At 39.8% G+C, this 18,970-nt stretch overlaps 3 protein-coding genes across 4 annotated transcripts; 2 read left to right on the top strand and 1 right to left on the bottom strand.

The window, feature by feature from the left end:
* The first annotated feature begins 2,535 nt into the window (after nucleotides 1-2,535).
* On the top strand, nucleotides 2,536-8,444 carry LOC113131902 (follistatin-related protein 1-like). Its single transcript, XM_026309656.1, has 11 exons — nucleotides 2,536-2,757; nucleotides 3,117-3,185; nucleotides 5,073-5,162; nucleotides 5,622-5,751; nucleotides 5,861-5,890; nucleotides 5,978-6,108; nucleotides 6,323-6,441; nucleotides 6,893-7,005; nucleotides 7,124-7,234; nucleotides 7,345-7,442; nucleotides 7,624-8,444. Exons 1-11 carry the CDS (start codon nucleotides 2,755-2,757, stop codon nucleotides 7,636-7,638), a joined length of 909 nt encoding a protein of 302 aa, XP_026165441.1. The 5' UTR covers nucleotides 2,536-2,754; the 3' UTR covers nucleotides 7,639-8,444.
* A 409-nt stretch (nucleotides 8,445-8,853) lies between these two features.
* runx2a (RUNX family transcription factor 2a) lies at nucleotides 8,854-12,571 on the bottom strand. Its single transcript, XM_026308670.1, has 6 exons — nucleotides 12,523-12,571; nucleotides 10,296-10,492; nucleotides 9,969-10,128; nucleotides 9,771-9,875; nucleotides 9,617-9,682; nucleotides 8,854-9,188 (listed from the first exon to the last, which is right to left on the bottom strand). The coding sequence occupies exons 1-6, from the start codon at nucleotides 12,569-12,571 to the stop codon at nucleotides 8,854-8,856; spliced, it is 912 nt and encodes a 303-aa protein (XP_026164455.1).
* On the top strand, nucleotides 11,295-18,965 carry supt3h (SPT3 homolog, SAGA and STAGA complex component). 2 transcript variants are annotated; one of them, XM_026308668.1, is made up of 12 exons: nucleotides 11,295-11,364; nucleotides 12,341-12,443; nucleotides 14,275-14,359; nucleotides 15,035-15,121; nucleotides 15,269-15,365; nucleotides 15,527-15,678; nucleotides 16,214-16,289; nucleotides 16,996-17,108; nucleotides 17,510-17,614; nucleotides 17,738-17,866; nucleotides 18,125-18,214; nucleotides 18,845-18,965. In XM_026308668.1, exons 2-12 carry the CDS (start codon nucleotides 12,352-12,354, stop codon nucleotides 18,884-18,886), a joined length of 1,068 nt encoding a protein of 355 aa, XP_026164453.1. In that variant the 5' UTR covers nucleotides 11,295-11,364; nucleotides 12,341-12,351; the 3' UTR covers nucleotides 18,887-18,965. The 2 variants fall into 2 exon arrangements, with proteins under 2 accessions (XP_026164453.1, XP_026164454.1); XM_026308669.1 differs by having other exon boundaries at nucleotides 11,304-11,388.
* Nucleotides 18,966-18,970: the final 5 nt, after the last annotated feature.

Raw genomic sequence — 18,970 nt, 5'->3', positions numbered from 1 at the left:
CAACGGTTTGCTCCAGGCTTTGTTAATCAGCATGGAAAATTCATAGACTGTGTCTTTTCCCTGGAGAACTTGTGATTGTGTGGTTTCCTCCAGGGCATTATCAGTGTGTGTGTGTGTGTGTGTGAGAGAGAGAGGGAGAGTGTGAGAGCAGATTTCCTATTTGATTCTTCTGGTTACACCATGTGACACTTAAAAGATAGTGAACTCAACATCATCAGAAGCTCTTTAGTTCCTAACGAAGACAGAATATTTGATGTTTATAGGTTTTATGTCTGTTGAATGGTGATGGGGGCATTAATGCATTGACACGGCTGCAGGTGGTTTAACAATGTAGTGACGCCATGTAGCTCCCCTTCACAAAGTCTGTCTCCAATTGATGTTCTGCAACATATAATTAAAATGAACATCTCCACAGTCAATAAACAGCAGAAAGCTGCACATTTTGAGGGAGACGTATTCATTTATAAATTTTGCTGAAAGTCTCCTTGTGACCTTTTCATCAAAACAGCTTCTGAACAGCATTTTCTGTTTTTACAAAGTCAGCATGACACCGCGGGATTGATGAATAAAGCTCTGTCTTGTTCTCGGCTGCTTCAGGTGATTGGAGCATGTGTCAAACTTGCAAACATCATGACAAAAATTGGTGTGAAACTATTTTTCCTGAGGTGAAATTTTTGATTGTTGATCCTCATGTTCTTGTCATTTGCCATATTGTTTAGCACATAGTTTATATTTCATATATTTCACTGGCACAGTTTGGAAATTAATGAAAAGTCTCAGCTCTGGGGAATCTTTTGTTTCTCAGATTTTACCTGTACATCATGAAAATAGATATATTTTTTTGTTGTTGGCGAAGTATAAGTTAGTTCTGTATATTGTGTAACGTATTTCAGTTTTAAGCAGTTTGACGACTCTGGAAACTTGTTGATCTTTGGACATTTATCACATTAGAAATGTCAAAACTCCCGAGGCATCAATTGATAAATAAAATACAGTTTGTTGAGCCGAATGCTGCATGAACGTTTAACAACTAGAAACATGTCAGCGGCACTTTGTGTAAATGTGTAAAAACATGCCTTTTATTGTGAAAGGACTAATAATGAATCGTGTCTGGATTTGAATGCACCAGACACTCAACAGCAGAAAGAGTGTGAGCAGACTTTTAGCTCTTGTCATCGGCTTCTCTTCTGTTAAGTGTGTGTGTGTGTGTGTGTGTGTCTTTGCATGTATCACACCTCTGCTATCATCTTGCATTAAGCTCGTGAGAAGGACGATAACATACCTTCCCAAACACACTCTCGCTGAACTCCGGACTATTTTTGGGAAGTGCTTCGTTGGTGAACGAGGAGCCGGATTTATCTGAACCTCTGACACACAGCTGAGTGTCACACCAGGCACAGAACGAGACAAAAGCTGGAGAGAGGTGAATTATTCCACCAGCCACACTGACACTACTGAGAAGCCGAACTAACTGGTTAATTAACCAGTTCGTTTACTGACAGAAAATTAATTTGCAACAAGTTTTTAATCACAGATGAATCATTTCAAAGTGTAGTACGTGGGATTCAGCAGGGCCCAGGAACAGAACAGTATTCATAATTTAGTTTTTATTGGTGTGTAATCACCTGAAAATATGAATTGCTTTCGCTAAGAATATTTACAGAGGCCGCAGTGTTGCTCCGCCATGTTTCTACAGTAGCCCACAGTGGACAAACCAAACACTGGCTGTAGAGAGGAAACAGCTGGGCAGCTCTAGCAATAAAATGCTAAGTAAAATAAAACAATAACTTATGTCTTAAAAGTAGATTTTGTCATTTGCATGTTAACTTGCATTTCTGCAGGATTTTCAATGAGCATCTACAGGAAAGTGTTATTTACCGGTTGTTTTTGTATATTTACTCAGTTTATGCTTCTTCCCACGTGTCAAATGTGAACGTTTGTTGAAACTAATTGCACTTTCTGTAAGTTTTAAAGCAGGCGCCCTTTGTCAAAAGGAGTTATGTTAATTCTTCTTCTTCACATTTTATTTTATTAAATGGTATTTGAGATGCAGGCTGGAAATGTGGGGAGAGAGATGGATGTCAGGCACAAAACCTGTGTTTTAGGAAAGTGTTTATTTTAGTGTGTAGTGGGATCAGGCAGTATCGCTGCAGCACATGGTGACTGGCCCAGAGAAGGTGAATAAACCAGAGAAGAGTGTTTTTGAGTGTGTTAGAAAACATGAGCAGTATTTCTGCGAGCAGATCCTTCAGGATGTAAAGTTGTCAAATGGTTTATTTCTTCTGTGTGTCAGGGAGCAGACTAATGACTTCAGCTTTCTTGTTTTCTCGTTTTCTCCTCTCGGAGGTGTAACGTTGTCTGAACACGTCCGCTGCCCGCGTGCCTTCGACTTGTCATTCCTCACACCCGTGTGTGTTTGTGTGTGTGTATGTGTGTGTGTGTGGGAGGGGGTGAACAGCTGGTCTCCTTTCTCTCCTAGCATCCTCCTCCTCCTCCTGCTCCTCCTCCTGCTCCTCTTTCTTTTTGTAACCAGACGTTTTTCACTGCGACACCTTTCTGATCACTGTGTGGATGTGAACTCTCTGAATGGATCCTGGCAGTTCAGATATTTGGATGTGGATTTACCACCTGACTGACTGACTGGTTTCCTGGCTACTTTCCCGGTGCTGACTGACTGCTGATCAGAAGTAATTCCCTGGATTCTGACTGACGAGTTGATTAAAAAGCAACAACCTCTGGACCAGTTAGACCAGGATGGTACGGCTGCATGGTTTCATCAGTAGTAACAATATTCATGGTTGTAGTAGAACAACTACAGTAGCATCAGCAATGGTGTCATTACTAAAATGAATCGTTTTAATGTGAAACTGTAAATATTTACCTCATTCTTTACATGATACAGTAGATCTAAACTTTCTCCCCTCTCCTGCTCGTCTCCTCTCTTCTTTTCTTTTTCCTTCCTGTTTTCTAATCTCTCATCTTCTTTCCTCTTCGCTCACCTGTGTTTTCTCGTGTCCTCTCGTTGCCTCTAACCTCCCCTTGTTTCCTCTCCTGGTGTTTTCTATCCTTTCCTCTCTTCTCTTCCATCCTCTTGTTTCTTCTTCTCTCCTCTGCAGACGTTGACCGTCCTCCTGCTGCCGCTGCTCCTCTCCTCTCCTCCCGTCTCGTCTTCTCCTCTGGCCAAGGTAAACTCAGAGTGTGAAGGATTTTATATTCTGGAATTAAAATGACTCAAGTAGTGGAAATTCACAAATTTAAAGTAAAGATGCAAATCCTGACCACAGATGATGAAGATAGTTATGACACTGACAAGGACGTTGATGATGATGATTATGCTGCTGCTGAAGTCTAAACATTGATCCTTAGGTTTTTCTCAGTTTTTGATGAGCTGACCTTGGAGCGTTCTCAGTTTTCAGAAATGATTTTACAAAAATGTTTACTGAAATATTCTTTCTAAGTTTGGTTTACATTAATCACACTATGAAGTTGTGCATAATTATGAGAGGCGCCCTGTGCATATGATTTAGGGAGATGTCAGTATGTGGCTGTGAAATTTGAAATGTTTTTAAAGGAAGAAAGAGCCTGCACACACACACACACACACACACACACACACGCAGACACACACACACACACGCAGACACACACAGAGACAGTGAGCAGGTCTTCAGGTATGTATGTGATTATAGTTGTCAGCAGCTAATCTCAGCTCCTCCAGGTGTAACTCTGGTTTTGAACTGTGCAGTGTGTTGGTTTGTTCATCTGCAGGTGTTTGGTCACCTCAACACAAAGAAGAACATCTGGTGTTGACTCATGTTCAACTCACAGGCAATAGTATCTAAAAATCTGTCAAAATCCATAGTTTAAGTAAAAGCAGCATATTAGAGAAGATAAATAGAAGAAAAGAAAAGTCGACAATAACCATTAAATAACCAATAACAAATATAAGACTTTAACTACATTTTGAGACTCTGTGTTTATGGTAAAGTGTTAATTGCATGTTATTAGTTACATCACAATGTAAACAGAAAAAAACAGAATAGCAGCAGAATAAATGGAGGAGTGATAAAGAGAAAAGAGCAAAAATAGATTAAATATTGAGAATGAATGTGGGAGGAAAAGATGAATGAAAAGTGAGTGTGTGAAAGAGAAAAACACAAATTGTTTTACAGTCAGACACTTTGTGTGTCTGTGTGTGTGTGTGTGTGTTTGGTTGAAAACAGCAGATGTCTGCTGCAGAGCCACAGGCGACAGATGTGCCTTTTGTTTGTGTGTGTGTGTGTGTGTGTGTGTGTGTGTGTGTGTGTGCTCCAACATCTTTGTGTGGAACAAGACATTTTAAAAAGGTGAGGATCATTTGGATATTTTGTCCCATCGTCTCTCGTCTTCACATGTTTAAAGGTTTTATGTTAAAGAGTTTAATTAATGAATTAATTCATTCTGTCACTAAGGCTCTGGACAAGCACAGAAATGTGTCTGTGTTGGATTTGGTGAAACCATTTCTAATCTTGAGCATGATTCACTCAGGTGCCAGTTTATTTTGTGCATGTACTGACGGTTAATGTAGTAGAATAAAACTAAAATACTTCGTCCTGTCATGAAGGTGAATGTGTGTGTTTGTTGAAACAGTTTCCATCTTTGTCTTTGTCGCTGTATAGAAACATCTCCTGACTTTCTTCTTCACTCCCATTACAAACAATTGTATCATAAACAAAATTGTACTAAACTTTTGTGTGTGTTCACCTTAAAGTACATTTTCACACACATGGTTTTAAAAAAATGTGGAAATGAAGATTTGTTGCTTTTGCCATAAAAACTTTAAATAAGAGCAGATTTAAAATGAGCTGCACCGCTGACCAGCTGCCTCTATGTGTGTGTGTGTGTGTGTGTCATTGTCATTCAAAACGACGTGCAGCTCTCCCAGTGGGAGGTTAAAGGTCACCATCTGCAGTCTGAAACACACATACTGATACACACTTTTCATTTCAGGACATTGTTTACAATATAAAACAGAAATCGCATGAAAATGTGATTCAGCTCCTTCTCTGTGTGTGTGTGTGTGTGTGTGTCAGGATCAGTCGGTGTGTGCCAGGACTTTCTGCGGTGCAGGTCGAGTGTGTGTGTCGACCGACAGAGGAGAGCCGGTGTGTCGCTGCTTGGAGGTAAAAATCCTTGATTGTTTTCCTGTATAATGATTTTTACCAAACACTTTCATGGCTGTTTTCTCTTATATTTTCAAACAGGAGAGAAAAGTTCAACCTTTTCTTTAATTTTTACTGATGTTTGTTCTCTGCTTGTCAACAGCCTGTAAACTCCCCACAGGGTTTTATGTTTTCGTCAGCATACACTCAAATTTTGTTTGTTTTCTCAAAGAGAAAAAACACAGATGCATAACATCATTAGTGGTAATCAATAAATATGATCAAATAGCCTAAAGCGTAGTCTGTTTTTTTACACCAACACAGCAGAAGAGTGTAAGAAATAAAACTATTATACAGTCTTCATATATTTTAAAGTGAGTTGATCTCAGTTTGTCTTTGTCTTTTTGATGAACAGTCTGTCTGTGAATAACTGACTACATATACATGGAGTTGCTCACAGCTGCCTCTGTGTTTCTGCAGAAATGTGACGTATCAGAGCACTGGGTGTGTGGCAGCAACAGCAAATCCTACAGGAATCACTGTGAGCTGCACAGAGACGCCTGCGTCACCCACACCAAGATACATGTGGCGCACAGAGGACCCTGTCTGGGTCTGAATGCAGCCTTTAAAAACACTTCACACACATATCGACGCAACATAAAGAAGGTGGAAGCTGTATATGTGATTAGTGACAGTGATTTCTGTGCTTCTATTTGCAGACAAGCCAGAAATGACACATGTGAGCCCCAGTAAGTCTCCAAACTAATGTGGAATCACACCTGAAAACAGGACATCTCAATACTCCGCCTCTGACTTTTGTCTGCTTATGATCGCAGTTGTGTGTTTACTGTCTGATCGCGACTGGTTGAGAGAGCGAGTGGTCCAGTGGGTTCAGGAGGAGCTGGGGTCTGATAATTTGACCTCAAACGCATCATCAGCCCATGATCTCCTGCAGACGTACTTTCAGGTGAGACCACTTCACTTCCTCTCTTTTCGTCCCAGGAGAGCGGTTTTTCTAACCATGACCTTATTTTCAAGTGATGAAAAATGTCTGATTGTTTTTAAAGGTGATTTCATGTAACTCCAGCGCTCCGTGACCTAAATGTTCTCCAGCTATATGAGAATGACTGAATAAGAGATTTAAGATGCTGTTTATTTAACTCAGTGTTTACACGTCGCAGATTTATGATAACGGAGATTCGCAGCTGGATTCCAGAGAGTTCCTGAGCTTCCTGAAACATAATGAAACAGCCCTCAATCTCACATTGTCTAACACTCTGGAGACCAACCTGCTACTGAGGTAAACACACACATGCAGACAATAACGTCATGACAAGGCCTGTCACTGAGCAACATCCACGTTAACCTGACTCTGATTTTCTTTTATGTAATAAAATCTGCACAATCCTTCTGTTTCATGGTTGAGTCAGGTGCACTAAGTGGTTTGTGTTAGATCCCAAGGATCAGGAGTAAATCTAACCAGCCCAAATGTCTTCTTCATCTGGGCCACAAAGTGTCACTTGAACACACCACACAGACTCCGGCTTACAGCCAGCCAGGACGTATGTTCTGTGAAATACCTCTCCGTACCAGCAGGGGGCAGTAGTCTGTATTGTTGATTCAAAAAAGGAAAGTGGAAGACCTCTGTCTAATGCAGATATACAAAGCAGCATCTGAAGTTTGTCTGAACAAAAGTGCAGATGTTGCAAATCGACGGTTAATGTCTGTCCGTTCATGTCTCTCTCTGTCAGGTCTCTGTGTGTCGATGCTTTGATAGAGCTTTCAGACGAAAACGCCGACTGGAAACTGAGTTTAACTGAGTTCATTAACTGCCTGACACCCACCTACCACCCACCTGAGAGAAGTATTTACACACGTCCATCAGTGCTAAATCAACAGATTTAAAATAATCCATCCTCTGACCACATCAGGCCGCACTGGGACAATAAACAGTTTTAATTTACTGTATGCTGTGTGTGTAGAGTGTGCTCTGGAGGATGAAGTGTTCGAGGACGGAGCTGAAACCCAGATGGAGTGTAATAAGTGTGTGTGCGCCTGTGGAAACTGGGTGTGCACGGCCCTAATCTGCAGTGGTGAGGAAACAACTGAACGTGTGTATAAACACATGATGGCCTGTTGAATTAAAGAGTCTGTGTAAGAAAGTCATGTGTGTCTTTTGGTAACGTGGTTGAGTGTGTTTCAGGGCAGCATCAGGTAGAGGAGGATGAGGAAGGAGCAGAAGAAGAAGAACTGACAGAAGAGGAATGGAGCAGGAGAGTGGCTGAACTCAGTGTGTTACAGGTGAAACATCTGTGATGGGAAATGTAGTCCATTATTCATTTGTCTTTATAAATTATAATGAGAAAGTATCAGTATTCTCAGAAAAATACTTAAAAATAAAAGTGAATAGTAATAATAGTGAATTTTCACTGCTTGTAGTGTGAAGAAATATGTGAAAGCACCTTTTTACCTGTTCCAACAGGAGACCTTCACCTGAGGCCACACCCACTGCGCCTGTTCCAGCCAATCAGCAGCAGCCGAGTGGTCTGAACGCCACAGAGGACGAACATTTTACAGCTTCACTTCTGTATCAGAAAACCTGCAGTTATTATTACTATCAAGGTAATTTAAGCTGCTGCATATAGAGAAAATTTAATACTTCAACATAATATTTACCTGAATTAAGTTACATTTGAATCTACATTTCTCCACACATCTTAATTTCCTCCCTGCATATGTCTGTGAGGCTCACACACTGCAGAGAAAGCACATTTAAAGATTATTTATGTAGACATCTATGTAGACATAATCTATAATTGCTGGCAGTTTTTAGACCTTGATTTTTCTTTTCATATATTATCAGAATAGTTTTTTGAAGCCAGTCAGAGACTCAGAGTTAATGGTCGCTATTTATGAGAAAATCATTAATGAGAAATAATATTTTATTCTGATTGTGAAGTTATCAACTGTTGCTTTTATAAACACCAAAATACTTAGATAGAAAAACATAACTGTTTAGTTACTTTGATTATGATGATTGTTCACTTTTAACACAGTTCATTGTGTATTGGATCGGACTCACGTGAGGCTCAGTGGACTATTATGGATTTGGTTGCTTGTTATGTAAGAAAACAGGCTGAGCAGAAAGATATTTCATTTGCACCTTTTATTAAGAAAAAGCTCAACTTTCACTTAGAATCAGGATAAGAAATGAACATGATACTGAGAATGATGTTGTATAGGACGCATCTAAAAAGCAGCTGAGATGAGGATTTTTACAAGTTACTGCTGCAACTGATTAGTCTGGAGGGAAAAAAATATTTGTTAAATGTCATGTAAATGATTTTAATCTCTGTCCTTTATATTGGAAATTTCACAATAAACATGTAAATTAACCACATAGCTCATTTGTATATAGTGTACATGTACCAGAAGATGCATGTTTAGCAAAACTGTGATGAAACTATTTTAAAGAAAAAAAAATTTGCCAGTTATTAATTAATTTAAAAAATTAAATAAATAAGAAAAGCATAACCACTGCAGAATATAAACGTTACGGTAGTTGGCAAACAAAAGTTAGAAAAAACATAAACTGAGAGAGTTTATTTTGAAGGGTGAAAACAAACTCTAGAATATAAAGTTTTTGTGCTTTATTGAACAAACTGGCTAAATGTTTTGATTAAGATGCTGTATAACCCGACAGGTGTAGATATCAGTAAGGTCGCCACACAGGTTCCTCCCCTCTGATGGAAAGACAGGTGCCCTCAATGTAGTTCAGCGCCGTGAGGATGCTGCGGTCCTCCCCTGTGGGCGGGAGAGGTTGGTTCGGTCCATAGTAGAAGCTGCCGGGCTGGAACGGACCACTCAGTGGAGGTGGGGGGGGGGGAGGAGAGGACAGGTAGGAGCTATATGCAGGCTGAGTGGAGTAGGGCAGGGCAGGTAAGTGGTGCATCCTGGGATTTGGAGTGAAGGACGACCCGAGCGAAGTCACCTGGCCCAGAAACGGCGGCTCATTGGTCCACAGAGAGGAGGAAAAGGTGCGGCAATCTGAGACAGGAAGAGATCACCTTTTCTGAGCTTTCAGCTGCACTTCATGGCCTTTCCTCAGCCGTTTGCTCATGTCATCATGTGAAAAAGCCAATGGGTAAATCTTTACTTTTCCCCAACGCACATTTATTTTGTCTAATTCACTTGGTAATAAACAATTAAACACATTTACTCAAGTACTATCATGTAATGAATGAAGTACTTTTTACTACACTGCAACTGAAGAAGCAGTTAGATCAGAAATCCTAATATGGGCACAATAGTGTGTGTAGTAAATGTGTGATACAACATAAAGAGCTGTAACATGCACACTGGAAATGAATATTGACAGGAAAATTCAGTATTAACGCTGGTTGATACACTGATTAATTAATAGAATATAATAATAATACACTGGACAGACTCTCATCTGGGCTTTCCAGAGTTACCTGATTGTGCATTGCTGCTGCTGGAAGGCCTTAACACTCCCATTTTCACCTCCTTCTGCCTCTGTCCTGACAAACACAGAGACAGAAGCACAAAATAAACCCGATTGAAATCTTGGAAAAAAGCATCATTTCATTTTCTCTGGTGTTCACTGACGTCTTGGCAGTCGTGGTCCGTCCACTGTAACTTTGATGGCTCTTTGGACGGTGGCGATCTGAGGGGGTGAGGTCAGCACATTGATAGTCAGGGTGAAAGTCTTGCCTAAAATAAAGCACACACACATAAACATGCTCAGGTTAGTTAGTATTATTGTTTCTTTTGATTAGTTCTTGTGTCTGTACCACATTTCTTTACCTCTGCCGCTGCGCCCTATGAAGCGGAGGTCATTAAAGTGGGCGCAGCCTTGCTTCATGGTCGCTGTGGCGTTGCGTAGCTCGGCGCTGCAGTTGTCATCATTGCCAGCCATCACTGTCACAACCACGCCATCTGGCACATCACTGCCCAGGGCAACCACCTGCAGCACGGAGAAACGGTCATCCTGGAAGGCTAAACTCTGGGCGTAATGTTGGCACCACAGCCTTTGACCGTCAACAGGTCGAGTCCTGACTTCAGATAGGTTGATGGATGCACAGATAGATGCATGTAGAGATGCACATACACTGAGAACAGATGGTTACTCACAGTGAATGCTCTGGGCAGGGTCTTGTTACACCTCCAGTGCTGCGGCAGGCTGCTGCAGAGGAAGTTTGGGCTGTCGGTCGGCACCAGGCCTCTGGGTATCGCTGTGGTGCTGTGCTGGTGGAGGGACATGACCTCCTGGTCATCCAGCAGGCGGTTGCTGGACGATGGTGTTGGCTGTCGCCGCTTTCCCACAGGATCTGAAAGGTAGAAACATGGCCTTTCTCTCTTCAAACGTCTTTCCTCTCACACTTCTCTTTGGGTGAAAGGCAGGGGTCCACCCTGGACAGGTCCCCAGTCCATCACAGGGCCACATAGAGACAAACAACCTCACACACTCACACTCACTCCTATGGGCAATTTAGAGTCACCAATCAACCTGACATACATGTTTTTGGACTGTGGGAGGAAACCAGAGGACCTGGAGAAAACCCACACAAGCACAGGGAGAACATGCAAACTCCACACAGAAAGGCCCCTGATGGGTTTCAAACCAGGAACCTTCTTGCTGTGAGGCAATAGTGCTAACCACTAAACCACTGTGCTGCCCATGTTAAGACCTCTCATATTTATTTGGAGTATATTCCTAGATAAACCAAAAATGAGCACACATTGTTAAGTATTGTTTGATGTCTGCTTGACCTTAATGGGAACCTGCTGATTTTGTTTTGTGATGAAACTTGAACATGGACCCCAGTCAGTACAAAAAAAAGAAGTGTGAATTAAACTCACAAGCTGACCTGGAAAGTGAGGTCATATCTGAAATGTGGCCTGAATGTTGATCATGATCACACAGTTTTATTGTTTATTTAAAATCCTATTAATTTAACTAAAATTACATTAATCCGTCTGGATATTTTTGTGCAAGTTAGCTAAACAAATTATTTACACAGGGGTTAACCTCTTTTACCACCTAAATTATGTCATTAACTTTATTTTATAGACTTGGAAAAAAAACAGAAGCATACAAGTACCATAAACCCCCGCGTCTAAGGTCCTTCTACGTCATCAAATCGCGCCGGTATGCGAAGCTAACGACAAACAAACAGTCGACGTCTTTCTCGGAGATTTGGTGAGAAACGACGTGTTTTAAGTGGTAATTTCTGTCTCTGTGCCTCTTCCCTCTTCTCCTCCTGTTCGTCTTTCTGTTGTTGTCTTTACATTTGTTTTATTCACCGCAGTGTTTGACTAGGAGGGAGCTGCGCTGTATTGTCATTCAGATTTCACTGCCGGAGGGGAAGTTGCTGCGGTCGCACCACCTGTCCCTGTTTCTGTGTTTGCCTCATTTGCCTCATTTGCCTCAAATCTGTTCTGCTATCTTGTTTTTTTTAGCCTCCTGGCTCGGCTCCCTTTGCTGTCCTTCCATTCCTCCGCGTTAAACACTTTTGTTTTCCTCGAAAAATCCCACAGAAATGGTAAAACCGCGCCCCAGTATAACCAGTTAGTTGTTGTGTTTAATGCGTGTGAGGTTTGTTTTAATCAAACTGGATGCTGCTGTGAAGCACAGCGACTTTCACCAGTATCAGGTTTGGACGGTGTTACTGGTGTACATTAGTATTACTGCAGTATTACAGTAAATACTAAAGGGAGAAATATGTCTTCTGCTCTCTGGTCATTGTTTATTATTCTCTATGTTTATACGCTGTTTAAAGTGTGTGTGTGTTTAGGGAATGAGCTGTGGGACAGCAGGGCTGTTGAATCTGATTAGTGATGTCAGAAATAATGACAATGAAATGACACAAATCAAAGATATTAAACCGTAAAAGCAGCAAATTATCCAGTTTGAGAAGATGGAGTCAGCAAAACTGTTTTCATTCAGTGAGTCGTCAAAATCATTCATTAGAAATGTGATCATTACTCTAAATGTTGTTTCACCACACGCTGAATTTAAATTTGATTAGTTAATATCAGCAGACCAGAGGAATATCCACCATCAGATGCTGGTTTTGTCAATATTTAACATACAAATTGTCAGGACATGCACAACCTTCAGTTGCTTTGGATTTGGAGCTTAATGCACAATTTGGTTGTTTTGTTTCTGTCATCAGGTGGTTTGGTTATGAGCAGTCCCATGGCTGGCTCTGCTGCCTCCAGTTCTAAAGACCGTCCAGCTTCCAGGACCAGCTTCATCCCAGAGTTACAGAGCATGATGTAAGACAGACACACACAGACACACACAGACACACACAGACACACACAGACACACACAGACACACTCACACAGACTCACCCCAGTACAGCATCGGGCTGCTGCTGCTGAACAGACTGTTTGAAGCCATAGAGACCTGTTTAACAAATCACAGCACCGCAACCGATAATCATTTTGACTCATGATAGTTGGGAAAAAAAACAAACTCTCTCCAGGAAATAAAAAACACACAACAGTCCAGAACTAACATATTTAGCACATAGTAAATTATAATATGAGCAGTTTCATTGCAAGTGAGAAAATCTACATAAATAAACCTTTAGGTTAAATAAATGGGCAGGTGTTTAATTTCTGCCATTCTTAAGCAATTCACAAGTATGAAACACTACAATAATAATCTGTTAGTGAATATTTATGTGATCATCAGACTTGTTATAACTCTAAAAACAGAAGTAATCAATAGAACAAGTACACCTGTGGACAAAATCCTGAAAATTCTTCAGCAGCAGGTAAAAGTGATGAACTTGTATTCATACAATTAACATTTTCCACCATTCTCACATTTTATAAACCAAATCATTAATGGATTCATCAAGGAAATAATTAGACGAATCAGTATGAAAAGTATTACTAATATAATAAAATGCATTTCCTGAAATTAATTGGCACAGTAACTCTAGAAAAAGTTTTTAATCCAAGAAACAGCTCACCTTGTGTTGTGTGCGGGCTGCACAGAGGTGTTGGTGGTGGTCAGAGAGGCTGAAACCCAACTAAACCCCAAAACCTAAAACCAATGCTCAGCCTGAAGCCAGCCTGCCCACAACCCCAAACCAAAGCCATTCTCACCTGTGTGATTGACAGTTGCACACAGCCAATGAGAGCACAAATAAGGGGAGGGGGTGCAACAAGAGGGACTGTCAGGTGTTTGTAAGTGACAGAGGGAAAGAAGCACTGAGAAAAGGAAAGAGCTCCAGGATGTGGGTTAGTCTGCCATTGTGGAAGTGGTTTTTCTGGATGCAAATTGAGGTTTGACTAAATGGATTGTGTGTGTGTGTGTGTGTGTGTGTGTGTGTGTGTGTGTGTTTGTGTGTAAATATGTGTGTGTGTGTGTGTGTGTTCAGGGAGACAGAGTTGTAGTCACTGGTAGATTGTATTTTTTACTTATTTTTATTTATTTCTTGTTGAATTCATGTTTCTCTCAACATTGAAGTTTGTGTCATGATAGAAAAATGAACTAACGTACAGATTCATACACTGATGCTTTTCATTTTTAGATAACTCTGTTGCAAAACTAAAAACTAAACCTTCACCTGAATAAAAACAGTCAAACATCATCTGAATTAAATAAAAAAGTGCAACTCTGCTCAAATAAGATGTAAACATGAACATGCAGGTTCATATGCATATATATTTACACATCTTATTTATCTGATATTCCTTATCTGTAGTGGTGTTTTCTTCTTTATTGTCCTGCAGTTTCCCCATAGCAGGAGAAATAAAGGTTTTCTTATCTTATCTTATCTTATTGGTGGTGTTGTTTGTCTTTATGTAAATTATAAATAATTCAGAATTATACACTACTTGAGTAGATGTACTGGTTACAACACAATAGAAGAAAATAGCACAAGTTGAAAGGAGCATTGACATCTTGTCGTCCTTTATCAAAGTAAATCTCACAGTAGATTAAGATAATTCTCACAGATGCTGCTAAGCAAAGACCCTCAAAATTAAAGATATACTTAAAGTATGAATACTTCAGATAAATACTTAATGTAAGACTCACTTACTGCTTTTCTCTACATTAGATTTTAAAATTTTGCCTCTTTTTTCCAGGTTCGCTCTGGGAGACGCTCGCAGGCCTTTGCATGAGACAGCAGCTCTGGTGGAGGACATTGTGCACACACAGCTCATTACTATGGTAACGCTCAGTACAGTTGCAGGCAGATGTGATGGTTGTAATAATGGGAGAACAGATGAATCGTCTCTGTGGAGGGAAATTAGTCTCAATAAGTGGTGACGAATCCATCTGGGGATTGTTTCTGTTGTTTATGTTGTCCAGTCCAGAACTAACAGGGTCAAACCTGATTAGACCCAAACCAAAACTTATTGGAGCAGAATTTAATTTTAAAGTCTGTTTTTGAAGAATGTAAAGCAGCTTGAATCTGACCCTCTTTGAAACCTGTTTAAACTCAAAAAATTGAAGGTTTAATTTTTAAAAATATAGCTTCACTAACTAAAGTTCATCTGTAAATCTTTTGAATGTTTCTGGACTTTCACAGCCTTTTTACATGTTGTAATTGTCTTTGTGCCAGAGAAAAGACTATTAGATCTGTATTAGATAAGTCTGCTCTGCATACCTTAAGTGAAAGACTAAAATCAGTTAACAGGATTTGTGTGATTCTAAGAGAAAATATGAGAACAGGCTGTTTTTTTTTATCATAGTTATAAAAGAATTTCATAGGCATTAAATTTCTGAATTTCCCTTTGGGGATCAATAGGGGTTATCTAATCTTATCTGATCGTATTAAATGAAAGCACTGAATCTGGTAATGGTCACATTTTCTTCTGAACTTTTTGGTTGGTTTTGTATCAGCTGCATCAGGCCTGTGAGGGGGCAGCGCTCCGGGGCTCAAGGGTCATTTCAGCTGAGGACATCCTGTTTCTGATGAGGAGGGACAAGGTAAACAAGACACAGAGTCTTCTTTCTGATTTACAAAAAATCTTACTCACTTTGTCAAATGCCACTTTGGAAAATATTGATTACCAGTTTTGAAATTGGTTTTATTCTCTTTTCTTTGATTGGTCACATTCTTTGTCTCCTATCCAGATGAAGGTTGCCAGGTTGTTAAAATATCTGCAATTTAGAGATTATAAATCCAAAATCCTAAAAACTTTAGATGATGAGGACATGCAGCAAGAACCGGGTATACACACACACACACACACACACACAAACACTAGTCTACAATTAAATTAGAGAAGATCAAACTAATATTACAAAATGAAAAGTTGCTGTTAAACATTTTTTAATTCAGTAAACAAGTTTGACTTTATTTTGCATTTTGTTTTCTGTTAATGTTTCCAGACAATCGGGCTGGTGCAAGTGGTGCTGCTGGGAGTAACCAGCGGAGGCAGCGATTGGCCCAGGATTTACTGGTGTTGTTGGATCAAACTGGCGAGCTCCTGTCATTAGCAGAGCGACAGGAGCTGGACCCTGTGAAACAGGAGAGGATGGAGGTCAGAGCTCAACACGATCGGTGTTTGTCAATGCAAAGAGCACCATGTTCTTAGAGTGACCACTGATACTTAGTTCAGCTGACTATCAGGTGAATGAACATAGTCATGATGTGAATGAATCAGCTGCAGAATCATGTGGCACTATAAACATCTGTAACCTTGTTAACTGGCCACAGCTGGAGCCTTAAAATGCTGATATAATAAAAATGGAGGGAAAAAAATGAGATTAAAAAGTCTGTAATGAAAACTAGACAGATTTCTTCAGACTTTGTGGACTAAAAAGAAATGAGCACAAATTATTATAATTATTATTATAATTATAATTAATTATTATAATTATATGAATTTTTACTTTATGCTTTATTTATTTAAAAAAACAATTAATAAAAATCAAGTACCAAAATTACCACTGGTGGGAAGTGGTGCATGAGAATGACTTTGTAGTCACACTTTAAAAACGATGATGATGATGAAGATGTAACTGTGCTACCTGTTTTTTTTTGTTTTTGTTTGTTTGTTTGTTTGTTTTTTTCAGCGTTTGGAGCGTCAGACTCGGACGATGGACCAGGCTCAGTACTCTGAGTTCTGTGAAAGTCGGCAGCTCAGCTTTGGTAAGATTTGGTAATGATCAATCGTTTACTCCTCAATCAACTTAATGAAGCTAATGAAGTCATAGAGATACAGTTTATGTTGCTGACTTTTTAGTCAGACGTCTGTGACTTTGAGTTTGACAGCCAGTCTTCCACTTCTTTATCGATGATTTCTGTTGATCAGTAAATAAATCAAATTTAAATCTTAACGTGTGATGTCAAGTAAACGTACTAATCCTGCAGAAAAATTATGCCTCACAATAATAATAATAATAATAATAGCATTAACCATAAATGATGTTTTTGTTAATATCTGCTTCTGCAGTATGGTGGAGTAAGGGTACAAGTACCTTAAAATTTGTAGTAATCGTATGTAGATAGGTTCCACTACTTAATAATAATCTCCTATAATGAAATCATCCTTGGATAGTTAGTTTTATCTGACCAATTGTCTTTTTTTATGTGATAAATTATTAAATCAATAATTTATTATCACAGTTGCTGAGGAACAATCTCATGAGTGTTTCAGCACCAAACCCACTAAACACGTGTGAAATACCATATTTCAAGATGAAGGTTTACAGAAAAATGTGAGGAGAATCTGCGATTCTTTGCCTCTTTATCTCACTTCTCTGAAGTCCCATGACCCCATGTTGGGCATCAGTGGAAGCCTTTCACACACACTACACAGTGTTTTCTGATTTCTTGTGTGTTTGTGTGATTTCAGCTAAGAAAGCATCAAAGTTTCGGGACTGGCTCGACTGCAGCAGCTTGGAGCTAAAACCCAACAGCATCGCCATGGAGATCCTGTCGTACCTGGCCTATGAGACGGTTGCCCAGGTGACGTTTCGAGTCATGACTACCTGTCTGCATTGTACCAGGTGTTCTCGCCCTGTAGTGATGGTGTGGAGGAGGATAACACCTACGGTTGGATATTCACGAGCAGATGTAAATTGTTTTCGTACAGGGATCGATGGTTTTAAATACACAGGCAACTATAGATATTCAGGAATAAAACGTATCAAGAGGAAATAAGACTTTTTAACTCAGAGTTGTAAATGGAGTCTACAGGATCATACCTACACTTCACCAGACTCTAGTCAGGCTGTAAGATGTGTATGATTAAGTAGATGCCTGGATTTGCACCTAAAGAGAGAAAATGCACCATTTATCCAGTTTATTTATCCAGTTGTCTTGTTACCTTGAGTTTTTCACTGAGCCCTGTTTGTTTCTTTCTCCAGATTGTGGACTTGTCTCTATTGGTAAAGCAGGAAATGACAGCAAAGACTAATCCCATCAGTCATGTGACCTCTGCCAGCTACATCCAGTACAACACACACACTGAGGTACAGACTTCATCTTATTCATGGTTTATTTAATTCTGATAGTTAGTAGTTGTCAATCACTAAAACCAGGGAACCACAGTTATGTTCTCATAACATAAATGACTTCTCCATATTTCTGTCCAGGTGAAGAAGGATCCAGACTCACCTGAGGCCACTCCCCCCTCCACACCTGGCTCCTCGCACTCTTCAAAGCCCCTGCTGCAAGGTAACGGGAGCCTGGACGGCCGAGCGAGACAGAGGAAGCGTAAAAAGGTGTGTGTGCTGGCTGAGGTCGACCCTGAATGTTAGTTTTGATAGATAACATGTAAAGATAACGATCAGGAGGTCAGACATAACTACAGAATATTGATATTTCTTTATGTTTAGATTTTTTATTATGTCAAAAGTTTTGGTGTAAACACTTAAATGCTTATTTTATTGCTGTGTTAAGTGAAATATCTAGTTTTATCACAGTGTGAAGACCTGCCCTTGGTGTCCTATGTCGTATTAAAATAGAACTGTGTGTTTCAGAGCTGTCCGGCTACAGTGGAGCCTCCGAGCGGAGCCATCCAGCCCTGTCACATCAGAGAGGCCATTAGGAGATACAACTACAGACACACAGTGAGTAAACATGGCACATAACTGTCATCAGTAACACAACACTGTGTATGACAGGCTCAAGAATGTGAATTTGACATTGTACTGTGTGTATATTAGGTTTGGATCTGCACTGGCCATGAAGTGATTTTTTTTTTTCTAGACTTAAACTAAGAATCAGGACAAAATCTGCAGTTCTCATCTTTTTTATTAAGTTAGCAAAGTTTTAGTAGGAAATGTCCTGTTTACTTTACTTTTGATTAACAAAAAGAAATTTTAGACTAAAAATAATTTACCTTAAGACAAGTGAATGACTCGTCACACTCAACAGTTCAACTTGTGCAGTTCGAGGTCATTCTTTAAGCACAGATGCCAAATATTTGGTTACTAAATGTGAACATTTTATGCACTTTTTCTGCTTTTTGATTACTTAAAAAAAAAATGTAACAAATAATTTGACAGTCACTTCATGGTCAGTGTGGTTTGGAGGAATTATTACACCAGCAACTGTTACCAGGCAAAACTTTGGACATTATTTGATTTATGGAGAACAGGTCCAAAGTTTTGACTGGTTGTTGTCCACAGCTTAATGGACCTAAAAAAACATCTGAATTTTCTCTTTAAAACCTCAAACACACCTTCTGTTTCTTTCAGAGTGCATATTGGAAGAGTGGGACGGCTTTCCTCGCCTGCTGAGGATGCAGCACATTACACACTTTACTGCAAGTACGTTTGTCTTTTTGTTCTATTTCTGTAATAAACATTTTTTCAGTCAGTCTG

Source organism: Mastacembelus armatus, chromosome 15 (assembly GCF_900324485.2).
Source record: "Mastacembelus armatus chromosome 15, fMasArm1.2, whole genome shotgun sequence".
In the NCBI taxonomy this organism is placed as follows: domain Eukaryota; kingdom Metazoa; phylum Chordata; class Actinopteri; order Synbranchiformes; family Mastacembelidae; genus Mastacembelus; species Mastacembelus armatus.
The sequence above is the reverse complement of the archived record's forward strand: the minus strand, read 5'-3'. Positions and strand labels throughout refer to the sequence as shown.